This window comes from Elephas maximus, chromosome 10 (assembly GCF_024166365.1).
Source record: "Elephas maximus indicus isolate mEleMax1 chromosome 10, mEleMax1 primary haplotype, whole genome shotgun sequence".
NCBI lineage: Eukaryota > Metazoa > Chordata > Mammalia > Proboscidea > Elephantidae > Elephas > Elephas maximus.
Genome location: NC_064828.1, coordinates 34,411,932 through 34,429,092, shown reverse-complemented (window position 1 = coordinate 34,429,092; position 17,161 = coordinate 34,411,932). Strand labels below are relative to the sequence as shown.

Below are 17,161 nucleotides of genomic sequence, written 5' to 3'. Positions count from 1 at the left end.
GTTCTCATCTCCAGGGCTCTCTGGGTCAGTTCTTCCTCAGAGCTCCTTTTTTCTGCTTAAGGAAGCCTTTTCTCAGTTTTCTCAAAAAGAATTGAGTTCTAATAAAATGATCGCTGGTGTAGAAATTCTTGAAGAACCTATCTTTAAACCATATTTCTTGCATTTCACTTTCTAAAATGGAATATGTAGAGCTATGTGTAGAGGTGGTATTCTGTATGTGTGTCGTACCCTGCCTTTTTTCCAGCTCCAGGGTAAAGAAAAGGAACCGATCAGATTTAAGTACTTGCTGTGTTTGTTTTTGCTGTCTCCTGACAGGGGAGCCCAAAGAAGTGTGAAGCTGAAGAGGCAGAGCCACCAGCTGCCACACAGCCCCAAACCTCAGAGACTCAGACCTCTCAGCAACCAGAATCAGAAAGGATTCAGCACACTGTGTGAGTGATATATCTTACTGGGGTATAACAAGGAGCTAAGAGTATGGGATAGTTCTTTGCTACCTAGGATTCCTTGACTAAGCAGTCCTAATTTCCTTTTAAAACACAAAGACAGAGCTTTATCTGAACAAAAGCTAAGTTTACTGTGTTGGGAGCAGCCGCCAGAAACTCCTAAGGTAGTCTGAAAAGTGGCGGCGAGGGCATAAGGAAACCCACATCTGGGATCATCGGACCAAAACAGTCAACTCCTTTAAGGCACAGCCTTCTGCTTTTGAGACTCTGACAGTGTAAGGAAATTGACTTAGAGCATCATAGCTTAATCTTTCAGTCACATTTACCAGCTATATCTGAGCCTGGGAAAAGCAGTTTAACAAAGGATATTGACAAGTTTGTAAGGAAATGCACAGCAATATGCTTTTTCCCCGCATTATTATCTAGATTTTATTAAGCACAGTGTAGCCTCATTAGCTTGTACAGCATGTAGTGCAGCAAAGTACAAGGTCCATATTAAGTCAGAAGCTTATCCCTGGGCTCCTAAGATCCTTTGATTGATCTTACCATCTTTGTCATTAATGTGCGTTTTTAATCTTTATGTTCAGTCCTAAAGAAATACTTCTATATCAGGTTAAATTTATAATCAAACAGGTATGTCATTCCTTATTCCGAGCTAGGTAATATAAACTAAGACGCCACTGAGCCAAGATTCCTGGCTTCAGAGTCTCCTAATGAGGCTTCCCATGGGAAATGAGAAAGCGAAGCATTGTGGTAATGAGATTGCTTAGCTTTTAGGCATTAGGAATCCTGAACTGTTTTGGAGAATATCCTGTGTAGACAGTTCACCTAAAGTTGTTCCTTACTTGCTTTCGTGTCATTTTAACACTAATACTACCAGTATAATTATTCTGTGTATGTAATAGTCTAATATTTACACTCTTCTGGCACTTTATAGACTGTCTTGACCCTGATTTTTAGAGGGCGGTGGGCAGGTGGCGTGATTCATTATCTCATTTCTCTGTGTTTTTAATGATAGTTTTACACTCTTATAGATTTTGCCCTGGGCTATACTCTCGCTACTGTCCATTCTAATATTCCTGCCTCTGCTGCTATCTTGTGGCCACTGCACATCCTTTGAAAAGTTTTTGTTTTTCCCATTGGGGATGGGTCCATTATTCTTTGGAGAGGGGTTTTTCTTCTAGGAGCATAAAGTGAAAACTCAGCGGATTCTGGAAGGTGTTCAGGATTCCCCAGCTACACCATCGATGAGGAAATGGGGTGACATCTTCCCTTCCATATGCATCAACCAGAAATAATACCTGCCCTCCCTGCCCCATCCCACCCCATCCCGTGGGAATACAGCATGCCCTTTGTATAATTGCAGTTTTGAAGTGGGTGATGACAACCTGCTACTAATTGGGCCCGAGGAACTGCCTCCTATGCACCTTGAGAAGCAAGTAATTTTCTGAAAAGCTCTTTTCTAGCCCTAAAATTCCATGGGTCTGTGAGATCCTATCAGCAGAAAGGCTCTTAATGCTGTTTTGAAGCACCATTATTTCTAGACTTACTCATACAAGTCCAAAGCAAAGGAAGCTTGGAATCACGTACAGAGTTTTTTTCCCCAGGTAAAGGTGGTTTTGATCATCGTATGACTGAGGTAATCTAGTTACATTGATTCTCACAAAGTGATAGGCAGGTGGCACCTTGGGCAAATACTAAAACTGTCCCTTGTTATTAGGCAAGCTTCAGTGAAGCAGCGGAAAGACTGGAAATGCAATCTGAGCTCAGAAGTAGCTCACACGTATCCCTCTTACCCTGCTTTCCTTCTGTCTGCCTGCCAGATGGTCTCTTCGGCAGCCTAACCAAAAGACACACCCAGAGGCCTAACCCTATAAACTATTCTGGCATTGGATTTGGTAAATGAATATTTGACAAGTTTGCCTGTATTTCTGTTAAGAGTGGGATCAACAGTACTAAATGAAAAAGACCATTTGTGGTTTTCCTGTCTTATCTCAACGAGAAGTCACACGACTTTAAAAACCAGCTGGGGCCTATTGATTTAGTAAAATATTAGGGAAAAAAAATTAGGCTTTACTACAAGGACCTCTCACCACTTGGAAGAGATTGCCTAACTTGGTTAAATCCATTCTGATTGTGCCTGAGGAATGCTAGGTTTACGAGGTAAGGGTGTCTTTTTGATTGTTTAGAACAGGAGTTTGTGAGCTTTCAGTCCTATTTCAGTTGAGTCCTGTTCCGAAATCCAGTCTTCTGCCTGCCATAGGTATAACAAAAATGTTGCCATACAGCAGAAAATAATGGTACTCTTTTTGCATTTTAAAAAATAGGGGAAAAAGGAAGGCGGGGAGAGTTTCATGTGGGGCAACTGTATTATCACTCAGCAGTAGTTGACTCAAACTGGAATTTTTCTAGATAAAACCTTGCTAGCAGGCAATAACAGCGTTAGGCTCTTGGCACTATGTGTATTTGTCCTTTTGCCTGTGTGCCTGTGTAGGAGGAAGGAAATGGTTCTATAAGCCAACACAACAATATAATTGCTATTCCTCGGGGGACCTACAATGTCAGTATCCCAAATGATACATACTGAAAAAGTAGAGTTTCTTGTCATCAGTAGGATTTGCTCACTGAGAAAGAGGTCCTAAGGACATACCCCCAAAGCATACTCTCCTTGGTTGTCTTGGAAGTGGCATGCCCCTAAGGGTATTCTATTTTTAAATCTCACTGCCTGAGGGTAGTCAAATCCCACTATTTTTTAATTAAATTTTTACATCAGTTCCTTAGCTCTTCATGAATTTTTAGAATAACTAAAGTTCAAAGATATGCCTTCAGAAATTTTGTTTTTCCATTAGCTCTTCTGAATCTCATTCATACTCAGATATGAACTGTAATGTGATACTATTAACCTCCAAGTAGTTCTGTATTTTTGGGCTTCAAATGCTTTGTGTGCAGTTTAATTTTGGTCAGAAGTCTTTCCCATGGTGTACTTTCACACATTTTTCAAATGTATTAGGAACATTTGTGCAAAAACTTAAATAAGAGGAACCCAAAACCCAAACCCACTGTTGTCGAGTTAATTTCCGACTCATAGTAACCCTGTATGACAGAGTAGAACTGCCCCATAGTTTCCAAGGCTGTAATCTTTATAGAAGCAGACTGCCACGTCTTTCTCCCACAGAGCAGCTGGTGTGTTAGAACTGTAGACCTTTTTGTTTGCATCTGAGCACTTTAACTACTGTGCCACCAGAGCTCTTAAACAAGGGGAAGGGAGATGCCTTTTATCTGAAAAAGGACTACAAAGAAAAGCTGTAGAGGACTCTGATACCTATTTCACAAGACTTTGGAACTGACCCTGCGAATAGTTGAAGTCTCCCCTTTTGAGGTGATTTCAAGGATTCCTCCTTAACTTCTGCAAATAAACTCTTGGAAGTTCTTGGATCTCACAAAATTAATTGTGAGGAAATAGAAGGCACAAACCTGCTGTCTTATGAAGGCCAGGGAGAACATGGGAAAACTTTATTCTTGAAGAATTTCTAGTAACAAAATTCTCCCTCCAAGGAACCTACTTCCAGGGAGCTGGAAGTATTTCAGGACTTTAAGGCAGGGGACATTCATTGGAGGATGTTCAAGGGTAACATTCTCTGTGGGGAGTCTGTCAGATTTTTTTAAGAAGAAAACTTTTAGCTTAGCAAGTATTTAGTAAGTGTCTACTTTGAACCCGTAATGATACCCTACTTCAGAAATATTTATTGAGCATTTCTTATGTCAGGCCCTGGGCTAGGAGCCAGGGGAGGCAATCCCTGCCTTTGAGGAGCTCTGCAGGATAGAGGGTGGGGAGCAAGTAAACCAGAGGTTATTATACAGGGTGATAGAGGCACTGCGGGAAAATTGGCTCACCGGTCACTGAATGCCTTTGCATTAGAGAAGGAGCAGTCTTCTCTGAGGAAACTCAAAAACCCCAAAGGTAGCATCAAATGAGATAGTAGCTTATTAAGTATGCACGCATTTATGTGTAGCCTTATGTTGACTTTGGGTGTTGTCCAAGCCAGAGCGTAAGAGGTAACACTAAAGCATACTATGTGCCAGGCACTGTTCCATGAGATAGGTGTTGTTATTATCCTCGCTTTACAGATTAAGAAACAAATAAACAGAGAGGATCAGGAACTTGCCCAGTATTAAACAACTTGTAATGGGGTAGGGCTAGGGCTGGAACCTAGCCAGTCTGACTGGAGAGACTTCACTTTTTTTTGTGGTAAAATATGCATAACATAAAATTTACGGTTTTAACCATTTCCAAAGCCCTCACTCTTGACTGCTACATTACTTCAGAGGAGACAGGAACCACTATGTGAAAAGGAACTTTTAAAATATAAACATGACCGCTTTAGCATGCAGATGGCGATGGCATGTAGGTTTAAATTTTTAAGCAGCAGAGAGGAAATTTTATTTCTGGCTGAAAGCTCTGATATTACAAATGAGATACTGAACTTTTTGTTAAATTCTCAGAAGCTTGTCTTAGTGTTAAACCTCAATTGCCACTAGGATGCAAAAGGAGCGACTTTACCGTCAACAAATAAGCATTTTGAGCATCTACTGTGTTTCAGAGTGGTTTCTTGAATGGATAGAGTCTGCTTCCCACTTCACATTTGGTCTCGTGACAGTGCCTTAGTTCCCAGTCACTTTCTGCCCAGCAGATGCTTCCCCCACTTCCCATAATACAGCCCTCTCCCTTCAGTGACTTCTTGAGTCCTCTGCCTTATCTACTTCAGAGCCCTCACCTTGGAGCCCTTGCTCCAAAAGCGGCCTTCATGCTTCAACTACCCAAGGTCCCCATGCCCTGTTTATCCTTTTCCTTTCTGATTCCAGTGGACCCTGGGGCAGGGTGACCTTATTAAAGACTGTATGAAACAAAGTTGTCTGTCATCTCTTCAGAGATTCCCCCCCCACCCACCCTTTTCCTGGTACTTCGAAAAGGAATTTCCCTTGCTTATACACTTCCCTCCACCTTCCCTGGAGAGAGGACAGGTTGGAGTTGTAACATGTGGTCATTGACGGGTGAGCAGCCAGTGACTGTAGCGATTGATAGTGCCAGTTCCCATCCCACCCCCACCTTGAGCATCTGACTGGCTGATCTGGTTTCACTGTTCCATGCCTGGCTTCCTGGGTAGAGGGTGGTGGGCCATAAAAATTGCTCATGCCACTCCCATCTGTGTCTCTTTCAACTTTGGCTTCGTTATTTTCTTTTAAAGCGCTTTTCAGTCCTAGCTCCGCTGCGTCTCATCCTCTTATTCTCTGGAATCTTCCAGGCAAGTAGTTGTAACTTTGTATGTCCTCTCCACCCAGCCCCTTCCCCACCCCTGGGAAGACAAGTAGGGAGCACTCTCTCCCTGTGGAGTTAGGCCTTGGTAGCAGTCGTAACCTGAGAAAAGAAGGAAAAAGGCCAGGCCTATTGAGCCAGCAGTCAGCGCCCCGTGGCCTGCCAGAGGATAGGAGCCTTGCTCGCTCAGCTCCCTCCCTCTTTTCTTTCCCCTCCCCTGCTGCAGCAGGGCCCTCCCCCATCCGCACACACGGGCTGCTGGGTAAGTGGCAAGATGGCTCCCCTGCATGTCTCCGGCTGATCGCTGCCGCTCCGCCAATACAATAGAGCCAGCCACTACCAGCAGCCTGGCCCTCTTCCTCCTTCTCCAGAGAGACCAGTCCAGCCGAACTCGGGGTTTGCCGTGAGGACTTAACGCTTATCTCTTAAAAGCCAGATCTATTTTAGCCTCCCCTCACCACCACCACCTCCCCTTCCATTTACCATTTTTTGGATCCCCAGTTGCTGCATCTTGATTTTCTCTCTCTGGATCGGGTGGCTGGGGAGGAGGTGGTGGGATCTTGGAACAAGGAAGGTGTTTTTTGTTTTTTTGTTTTTGTTTTTAGGATTTTTTTGTTTGGTTTTTGTTATCTCTTCCATTCCAGAAAGGGATAAACAGCACTTCCAGGGGGAGAAAAAAAAATCATGTTATCAGAAAGCAAAGAAGGGTGAGAGCTTCACATTTCCACGTATCCCTTTTCCCCATCGCTCTAGCCCACCTCATCTTCCTTCTCTTCCCCATGACTTCCATTCCGCATTTCGTTTTGGTTTGTTTTCAGTCATTCTGCTTCCCCCCTTTGTCCTTCCTGCCCGATTTCTAATTGGCCCCACTTGCCCTCTCTGTGTGGGAAATAGGTACTTTGTGGATAAGCCATTTCTGTAGATTTAGGCAGTTGAGTCGCGTGTTTCTGTGGGGGCCTGTTAGCTGGGGGCACAGTTCCGATTTTCCCCTCCCCCCTTCTCGTGCATCTCTCTCTGACTGCTCCAGGGAGGCTGTTCTGACCTCTTGAGTGTCAGCCTGTCGGGAATGTTGGATTTTCTGGTGGTTTTTAACTGCCTGGGGAGGCTTGGTTTCCCTCTCCTGAGTCTTAGGCCCCTGGTCATCTTGATTTAATTTTTTTCCCAGTATTTGGATGGGGGTGGGGGTGAGAGAGATGGAAGTTAAGGATGAAGACAAAAAGAAGATGGGAAGATAGTTTATTTGAAGTGGATCTCTGGGACTCTACCTGAAACGGAAGCTAACTCGTGTGATTAAAAGTGGGGAGTGGGTGGGTTTTGTGTTTGTGGGGGGAAGATGTGTGGTGTGGGGGAGGGTGTGTTGTGCCTGGGAGGCCCGCTCTCTTTATTTCTTGGAAGTTGGAATGAGGGAGTCGGAGAAACTGGGTGAAAGCGAAATATAAGAACAATCCTGAAACCTTTGAGCGGGTAAAAGTAGCCTGATTAGTCTCTGAGCTTTCAACTCTTTTCAGCAGTTTTAGTTTTTCCTTTTACATGAGAGAGGGTCGTTGTTGAAATGTGAATCTTCACCAGCCTTACTTTTCTCCCTGCCACCCCCACCGATTTCTCCATTCCTCGTATGTCCAGATCCTACAAGTTAGCAGGCCTTTACTTGTTAAGCAGTTGATTAAGTACAAGGTCAGGATCATTTGCCACAGCCTTGACCACACTTTCTCATCTTTTTTAGGGAATCAGTCCTCCCTTAGTTTCTAATGCAGTTTTGCTAGATAAAGTTACCTGTAGCCAGGGGATAGATTGTGGTCAAATCAGAGTCACTTTTGTGGGACTGTTTTGAGAGTGGGATGTTTCTCTTCATATAGGAGTACTCTGGTGAGTTGCCTCAGAATAGTTGGAGCCCCGTCCCAACACATAACAGCTTTATCCCATCTGGGCAGTGGGTGGATGTGGTTTCTGTGATCCGTGCTTTTTCCCCAAGTGAGATGGTTTCCCACTTTCCCGTGGGGGGTTAGATTTTTTAGTCTGATCTGAAAAGCAGCCCCCTATTCCACCTAAGTGATGAGGCATGTGGGTTTCCTGACACAAAAGCTAATGTCTTGCTCTCTCTTCCCCTTGGTTCTTTCTTGCCCTTCCCTCTCAACCTCTTCTCATACTGTCAGTGAGGAGAAGGAGGAAGTGAACATGGACACAACTGAAAACAGACCTGAAAATGAGATTCCAGAGCCCCCCATGCCTATTGCAGACCAAGTCAGCAATGATGACCGCCCTGAGGGCAGTGCCGAAGATGAGGAGAAGAAAGAGGTAAATATCCAAGCCACCTGTTAGGGTGGGTGGGCGGGGTGGACCTAGAGGAGAGAGTAGACCACTCTTACACAGTGGGATAAGTTAAAGAAGGGAGTAGGCAGGGACCTGGATCAGGATTAGGCCAAGGGAGAATTCGCTGGTTTAGCAAGGGAGACCCCCTTGTGATGGGGACAGGGCTTATTCATTCTCCTTTCTTTTGGGGGGAGCGTAGTGCAGTCCAGACTTGTGGAATTTCGTAACTAATTGGGAAGTCAGTTAATGGCCCTTTATCTAAAACCCAGGCTCAGCTTTTCCTGTTAACCTCAAGCTTCTCAGGGTGGTAACTCTAGCTTTCCCTCCTTTTTAAAAGCCTGCTGGAGCTCAGCGCCATCTAGTGGGTTTTGGTGGTTCTCACCAGATTAGCCGTGTTGAGGAATTTTTGTTCCTCATTTGCCCCCTAGTGGACTCTTTGCAGAGATGTATCTACTTAGAAGCCAGGATCTGGGGTAATCCGAAGACCCCTTCTCCATATCTGTGATTCCTCTACCTCCTTTTTTGGTGTATATATATTATATTGTGTCCTGCACCCAATTCAGGGGGTTCCGCCCATCAGAGCCAGCGAAGTCTTTTTGGCTCTTAGAGTAAGAGAGAAAATTAGTTGGGCTTGGGAGTGGGGTGATGGGTGGGAGGGACTGTTGTGTGTGTAGCCTTTCTCTGGTGTGTGTTGCGGGGGCGGGGGCCGGGGAAAGTGATTTGATGTGCAGAATATTATTTATTACAAGGTCCTTCTTCCCCGTAAAACTTTGTCCAAGTACCTCATGTACGGTAATCCGCCCGTAAAATATAACCCTGCCCAACTGGCCAATCGCTGATGCCGCCTCTTCCTCTGGACCCACCCGCTGCTACTGAGCTGCCCAATCAGAGCCGAGTCTGCTATCCAGGTGTCTTGGCCAGAGGGGGGCATGTATGTGGGCTCCTGTGATGGGCCCCCATTTGCCTCCCTGTCTTGCTTACATCAGGGGGCCAAGAAGAGCACTGTTCGGAGAGACTTGTATTGAGAAAGCAAAAAGCATTTGGAATGGGGTGGACTTGCATCATCTCCCTTCTTGGGACACCCCAAGAAGAGCTTATATCAGTGCTGGGGCGCCTGCCCACATGCCCTTAGCCTTTTGAAGACTGTGGGTCACGTTGTTTGCTACAGACTGTTGGGATCCGTATCTAGGGCACCAAGACGTCCTAAAGAGTCAATGTTCGTGATCACAGTGCCGTGCTGTAAAATACCGAGTGGGGCCCTTGACTTAAGCCGTGATGACTAGAAACCCTGCAGAAGAGTCTAGGGTCTGAGCCTCAGGGATTTAATGCTGATGACAGCCCAGCCTGTGTATCACCACTTGCTCATCCGATGGACTTATCCTTTGGTCCCTCTTGTCCATGGTGAAGGGCCGCATGTTGGTTGCTTCAGCTTCTCCTCCATCTCTGGAGGCAGGGGCTCATCCTTCCACCTGACTGGAACCACTGTCTCAGCTGGAGTCCCTGAGGAGATGCGACATACAACTTTCAGAAGAAAAGTATCCTGACTTTGCTGCTGATCACGTGCCAGACCCTGGGGATACCCACCTACTACCCCCAGGCTGCCTTCATCAGAGGCTCCATGATCCCACTCGGTGAGAGGACCCCCTCCCCAATTACAGGCAGAGGAAAAAGGGACTCTGGAGTCATCATCTGGATTCCAAGTATTGGGTGGTGGTATCGCTGCAGTTTGCCACTGGTGGACATATGGTCCTGCCTGCCTCTCACGATAAAAGGCAAGGATCATTCCTGCTACTCACAGGCCATCTCATCAGGGACAACAAGATGAAGCCCCTCCAGGGCTGGGACTGATGTCTTTCCCCCTTCCCCCCTCTACCCCTGGCTGAGCCTGGCCACCACCAGTGAACTCTCTTGACATCATGGAAACTGGGCAGCGTCCTCCCACACGTTTCCCTCCCGCCCCCCCTGCGCCCCTGGGAGGACTCTGGCGATGCCGTGCTGACCACCACGCCGTGCGCCCACCTTTTTTGCCAACCCAACCCCCCACCAATTGCACAGCGCCTAGCAGGGAGGGCTCATTCTGATTGGACCGTCGGTTGACTAGATACAGTACACAGTGAGGTGCGATTGGCTGAACTGAAGATCCCAGGTGTGAGATGGTACCTGGAACATTTGTCATATTCCTAGTTTATTTTCTTCTTTATTCTTCTTCTTCTTCTTTTTCTTTTGTATCTTTTAATTTTTTTTCCTTATCTTTATTTTCCTGATTTCTTTCTTGGATTTATTTATTTATTTTGGTTCGTGTTTTTCCTGTTTTAATTAAGACCTTTTATCTCTCACTAACTTACCCATCGAGAGCGGCCCGGCTAGGGTCAGGCTGGCCCTTAACGGAGACCAAGGAGACTTGGTTAGACGACACAAACGGGGCTGGGGGTGGATGGGAAAAAATGGATTTCATCAAGAGGATCCTACCCTAGCCTTTAGAAGGGTAGTAGGGTGGTCTTAGTTTTTCCAGAAATAAGCACTTAAATCTAAAAGTTTTCTGTCCCCCTTTTCTCTCTCCCACTTTTTGCTCTGTCCATAGTCTTTCTCCCCCTGAATGTTTGGAGCAGGAAATTGCCCCAGAACTGCCTTCTGGTCCCTGGCAGAGACCCTAAGGCATGACCCCTGATGGGAGAGGAAACAGGCTCTGCTGGAGCCCTGTAATCTCCCTGGGAACAACAGTGTGCCCTTAATAAAAATCTCCCTTTATTAAAGACACTTTGAAATCCTTTCTGCTGGCATCTGGTTCATGAGCCTCATCTCCAGTGAATCTGGTGCTGCTCTGTTCCACAGTGGCGGGCATCTGGGCAGTCTTGATATGATAGTCAGCTGTCTGAGTGACTCAGTGCCATGTCAGTGAAAGTCAGGCTGGCCATAGAGAAAGGAGGAGGGTTGCCTCATTGAAGCTGCCATCCCAAAAGCTGGTCTTCCTTGTTTCCTCGTGTTTTCCTCGAGTTAGCAAGGAAGGACCCAGGAGGACTAGATTACCCAACTCTGGGCACAGTTGATTGGACTTGGTGTCCTCCCGACCCGTAGAGACAGTGGAGGAGGGCATGAACATCTTTGAAGGGCTGGGAGGCTGCCTAATTCCTATGCCAGCTTATTTCTGGTTAAGCTAATACACAAGTGTGGTATGGACTAGAAGACTTTTCCCTGCTGTGATGTTTAGTTTTGTTTTTTTCTCTAACTTGCATTGATTCTGCTTCGTTTTTGCCGTTTGCCGCTTCTGTTTTGGTCTCTGTCTGTCTTTGTGTCTCTCTCTCTGTGTCTTTGGAGTCTATGCTGTGACTGCCCCATCTAACCTCCTCCCCCCTCTCTGTGGGGTGTGTCTCTTTCTCTTTTTTCCCCTTTTTTTCTTCATACAGAGCTCGCTGCCCAAATCATTCAAGAGGAAGATCTCCGTTGTCTGTAAGTCTACCCCAAATCCCTGATGAAGGTCAGGGAATAGCATTAAAATCAGAATTCATAAGGAAATAGATTCCCGTTTTCTTTTGATGTCTTCCTGGAGTAGACCTCTCCCATCCTGCCCCTCCCCCAGCAAATCTGCATGTTCTGGGTATATGCAGGATTCCACTTTGAAATTCAAAAGTTTAGACAATCCTTGTCCTATATCCTTAGTCATGTACCTTTCTTATCACTAATGAGATGCATGGTGAATTGTTTCACACAATTCCCTATCCATCGTAGATACATTTATCCTTTTAAGATATCCGAAGGCTCCGAACCAGTGGGTTTGAGGGACTCCTTTATAACGGTGAGGATGCTTACCAGTTTAGACTCTCTTCTGAAAGAGCATCCGAGGAAAGAAGAGTGCCCCACACCTTAAACAGTAACATTTTTTGAACATTTTCCCAAATGGGGAGCTGATTTTAGATTGACAAGAGTGTAATAGAACAATATAACTTAAATATGAAGTGAGTGAAAATTAACCTAAAGGATGACTAGATCACAATCATCTTCAGTTAATTTTAATGAGATTTTCGTAATCCCGTAGTCGTCTTGTTTATTGATTCCCATGTCCTTCTCAGACTTTCTTTCCCACTGCTTTACATATGTCTGGCTACCACTAAAAGTTTAAACTGCTTACCACACTAGTCACCCCTCCCTTGTCTTCAGAGATGAGTAGTTTCCATCTGTCACGAAGTGCTTCCAGTCCTTTCATTAGTCACTCTGAAGCCGTGGTTTCCCCAGTCCCCAAAAATAATTTCCTTGAGTTAACCTTTTACTGACTTCATCTGAAGGCTGCCTGGTGGGTGTTGTGGTGTGAACCAGCAGAGGGCCTGAGGCCATCTAACTGTTGGGTCCTATTTCTTGGGGACAGCAGCCACCAAGGGGGTGCCAGCTGGAAACAGTGACACAGAGGGGGGCCAGCCTGGTCGGAAACGACGATGGGGAGCCAGCACGGCCACCACACAGAAGAAACCCTCCATCAGTATCACCACTGAATCACTCAAGGTGAGGTGGGAGGAGCCGGGGAAGGGAGGATGAGACACATTGAGGTGGGAGTAGACATGGGCCCAGTGTAACGGGGTGGGGGGGTATCTGTGTCCCAGAGCCTCATCCCCGACATCAAACCCCTGGCGGGGCAGGAGGCTGTTGTGGATCTTCATGCTGATGACTCCCGCATCTCTGAGGATGAAACCGAGCGTAATGGTGACGATGGGACCCATGACAAGGGGCTGAAGATATGCAGAACAGTCACTCAGGTAAGGCTTCTGTACCCTATATGAGTGGGAGGGATCAGTGGACACGGATCAGGCAATTGAGGAGCTCAGATGAGTCATATAAGGGACATCTAGTATCTACAGAGGGTTTGGTTAATTGCCACTTTGACTCTGAAGCCTCTCATGCCTTAGTTTAGGAATCAGCAAACCACCAAATCTGGCCTGCAGTCTGTTGTTCTAAATAAAATTTTTTTGGAACACAGCCACATCTGTTTATTTACCCTTATCTGTGGCTGCTTTTACACTACTATAACATCAGAGTTGAGTAGTTGCGGCAGAGATTGCATGGCTCGTAAAGCCTAAAATATTTACTATTTTGCTCTTTACAGAAAAAGTTTTTTGACTCTTGTCTTAGTTTTCTTCATGGCAAAGTTGGAGCACCTGCAATCCCAGTGTCTGGTGGAGGTGAACTTAATAAATCTCTCCCCAGTGGAAAGAACATGCTGGATTGATTCTTTGCCCTCTCTTACCAGGGATCCGAAGCTGAGAAGAATATGCCAATTTGGTGTTTAATAGACCCCCTCTATTGCACTGGGTTGGGTAGTTACTGTCTGATGCCTTTATAGGTAGTACCTGCAGAAGGCCAGGAGAATGGGCAGAGAGAAGAAGAGGAAGAAGAGAAGGAGCCTGAAGCAGAACCCCCTGTGGCTCCCCAGGTTTCAGTAGAGGTGGCCTTGCCCCCACCTGTGGAGCATGAAGTGAAAAAAGGTGGGTGGCACATTATGAGTGTGACATAATGCAGCGCCCTGAATTTCCAGAGCACTTTATTTGGGATTTCTTTAAGTTACTTTTAAGATTTTCTGCTGTATTATAGTACTTTATGTATCTGTTTTATCTCCCCCTCCTATTAAGCTACTTGGGGGCTAGGTTTGAATCTGTTTAATCTTCGAATCTCCACAGCGAGATTAGCTTAGCACAGTACCTTGCACATGATAGAGGCTCAGCACATTTAGATGGAAGAATGACTAGTAGGGAGTAAAAGAAAGGTAGCAGTAAGAATCGTATTGGAGGTGAGGTAAAAGCCAGCATTGCTCCCTACTAAAAGCCATTTGTGTTTTATTTTGATAGTGACTTTAGGAGATACCTTAACTCGACGTTCCATTAGCCAGCAGAAGTCTGGAGTTTCCATTACAATTGATGATCCTGTCAGAACTGCTCAGGTGCCCTCCCCACCTCGGGGCAAGATCAGTAATATAGTCCACATCTCCAATCTGGTAAGCCATGGTTTCCCACATTCTGGCCTTGTTTAGTGGTTACCAGTTTGAGCTTTGAACTCCTGCTTCCTAGGTTCAACTCCTAGACCTGCCAGTTACTCACCCAGTTTCCTCTCAACCTGTTTCCTCATGTGAAAAATGGGAATAAAAAGTATCACGGTGCAGGGTTGTTTCGAGGACTTAATATGATGAGATATGGGAAGCGTTTAGCAGAGAGTCTAGCGCACAGTGTCACAGTAAATGTTACTCCTCGTGTTTCTGCAAGAGGGTTCCTAACCTCTGTTCTCACCATATCCCATAACCCCTTGAAGCTATACTGCTGTGATAACAGCTTGGGAAATTTCAAGACTAGTTACAGGAGGACTGTTCTTGCCTTCTTCAAGTCCCTGAAACTCCACTTTCATCGGTAGGTTCGTCCCTTCACATTAGGCCAACTGAAGGAATTGTTGGGACGTACAGGAACCCTGGTGGAAGAAGCCTTCTGGATTGACAAGATTAAATCTCATTGCTTTGTAACGGTGAGGAGAAGATTCTATAGGTTGTGGCTTACATTTACTTTTGTAGCCAACATTTTGGCAGTCAGGAGGGGTTGGAGCCGTGTTGTGACCCTCTGCTGTCTCCCTTCCTCCACCAGTACTCAACAGTAGAGGAAGCTGTTGCCACCCGCACAGCTCTGCATGGGGTCAAATGGCCCCAGTCCAATCCCAAATTCCTTTGTGCTGACTATGCTGAGCAAGATGAGGTAAGAAACCTAGGGAAAGGAAAGAAGAGGGGCAGGGAGGCCATTATCTGCTAGATTCCCGCTGAGATCCTGGTCAACCCTGCAATCACTGAAAAAGATTCTGTTCTTCCCTCTTTCCCTCCACTTTGGTTCCTTTAGTTGATCCATGGGGCTTCAAAAGTCTCTGTACCCCTGCTGCTTGGGCTTCTTCAGTGGGAGTGGTGTAATCTCCATCCTGACTGTCCTTGTCCCTCCCTTGTCCACAGCTGGACTATCACCGGGGCCTCTTGGTGGACCGTCCCTCTGAAACTAAGGCAGAGGAGCAGGGAGTCCCACGGCCCTTGCACCCTCCACCCCCACCCCCAGCCCAGCCACCACAGCACCCACGGGCAGAGCAGCGGGAACAGGAGCGTGCGGTGCGGGAACAGTGGGCAGAACGGGAACGGGAGATGGAGCGGCGGGAGCGAACTCGATCGGAGCGAGAATGGGATCGGGACAAAGTTCGAGAAGGGCCCCGTTCTCGATCACGGTCCCGTGACCGCCGCCGCAAGGAACGTGCGAAGTCTAAAGAAAAGAAGAGTGAAAAGAAAGGTACTTAGCTGGGGGGCCACACAGACTGCACTGGGAAAGGGACTCAAATGGGATGGGACATGGAGCCGTATGCTTCGAATCTGATTCAGTTTCTTCTACCCTAGAGAAGGCCCAGGAGGAACCACCGGCCAAGCTGCTGGATGACCTTTTCCGCAAGACCAAGGCAGCCCCCTGCATCTACTGGCTCCCACTGACTGACAGCCAGGTTAGTACTGCTCTTCCTGACCTGCTCCAGGTCGCATGGAGGCCTCGGGTCAGTTAAAGGGGGTGAAACTGAACATAACAGAAAGAGGCAGTTTGAAGAACCAGTTGAATGGTGTGCCATAGCGGAACAAAATGCAGGAAGAGCACACAAAGACAGGAACTGAGGTTTGCACCAGCCAAGCTACTTGGAGCTTAATTTCAGTTAACTGAGTAATCTGTGTTTTATAAACTCATCCATTTTTCTGCTTTTTTGTTATGAGGGTTTTTACTTTTCATTTAGTTTCTTAGTGATGGGCCTTTTGGGAATTTTTAGGCTTATGTACTGAACTAAAGAGGAGAGATTTGTTCACATCTAGGGTTGAAGGTAGCTAAGGAGATACCAGGAGCCAGCCCTTGTGTGAGTGTAAGAGTTGAAAACTTGGAGGGAGAAGGATGCTCCAAGATGGCAACAGACGCGACTGTTGGAAATTCCCCCTTCCCCTGTTCTTGCATAAGTTGTTTTCACGTGGAGACAACAGCAAAGCTGATGGTGACCCAGAGCTAGGAGTGCAGAGATCCAGACCACAAATGGACAAGGCGGAACTGGTGAGGGTGGGACTAAGATGCCTGTTCTCTGCCTCTCCTGCTGGCTTACAGATAATTCAGAAGGAGGCGGAGCGGGCTGAACGGGCCAAGGAGCGGGAGAAGCGGCGAAAGGAGCAAGAAGAGGAAGAGCAAAAGGAACGGGAAAAGGAAGCTGAGAGGGAACGGAACCGACAGCTGGAGCGAGAGAAACGGCGAGAGCACAGCCGCGAGAGGGACAGGGAAAGAGACAGGGAAAGGGAACGAGACCGGGGGGATCGAGATCGAGATAGGGAGAGGGACAGGGAACGAGGCAGGGAGAGAGATCGCAGAGACACCAAGCGCCACAGCAGGAGCCGGAGTCGGAGCACACCTGTGCGGGACCGGGGTGGGCGCCGCTAGCCAGGAAAAGACTAGACAGAGCTGCAGGCATCAGCCACCCTGCCCCGGGGGGTGAAAGTCACAGAGGGATAGGTACAGTCTCCACCACCCTGGAACCAAGGGTCTTTAACACCGTTTCACACCCAGTGCTGAAGTACAGCTGCCACCTGTCCCCACATACCAAATGGAGCAGCAGCCACCCGTCCCCTCCTCCCCATAACCTGTCTTGGGACATAGCCCTCTCCTCTCTCTCATTTCCCATTGTTAAGTCTTTGAGAGGGAAGAGCTAGGCTAGGGAGGGAGGTGATTGGCCCAGAGGTGTGGAATAGCTGGGTGCCCCAAGCCTCTTGCAGTTTTCCTCCATCTTGCTCACCACTGCCCTCCAGTACTCAATAGCCTCCTCTTGGGAACAGCCGGGGCCAGGACTGGGTCACCTATGAGCTGAATCAGCATCTCCTCCTGAGTCCCCGGGCCCCTGCAGTTCCCAGTCTCTTCTGTCCTGCAGCTCCTGCCTTTTACCCACCAAGCCCACCGGTTCCACTTTATATCCACCTTTTCCTTTTGTTCAATTTTTATTTTTATTTTTTTTTATTATTAAATGATGTGGTCTATGGAAAATAATAAAAAAAAAATCTGACTTAGTTTTAACTAGTGTGTGA

General features: G+C 46.8%; 1 protein-coding gene across 1 annotated transcript in view; it reads left to right on the top strand.

Moving 5' to 3' along the window:
- Positions 1-17,136, top strand: part of ACIN1 (apoptotic chromatin condensation inducer 1) — a 33,055-nt gene extending 15,919 nt beyond the window's left edge. The window contains 12 exon segments of the mRNA XM_049898043.1: positions 316-431; positions 7,911-8,052; positions 11,472-11,514; positions 12,428-12,561; positions 12,660-12,812; positions 13,397-13,538; positions 13,899-14,044; positions 14,455-14,562; positions 14,679-14,786; positions 15,032-15,356; positions 15,461-15,561; positions 16,197-17,136. Of these exon segments, the coding sequence (XP_049754000.1) occupies positions 316-431; positions 7,911-8,052; positions 11,472-11,514; positions 12,428-12,561; positions 12,660-12,812; positions 13,397-13,538; positions 13,899-14,044; positions 14,455-14,562; positions 14,679-14,786; positions 15,032-15,356; positions 15,461-15,561; positions 16,197-16,523 (1,845 nt within the window). The 3' untranslated portion in view covers positions 16,524-17,136.
- Positions 17,137-17,161: the final 25 nt, after the last annotated feature.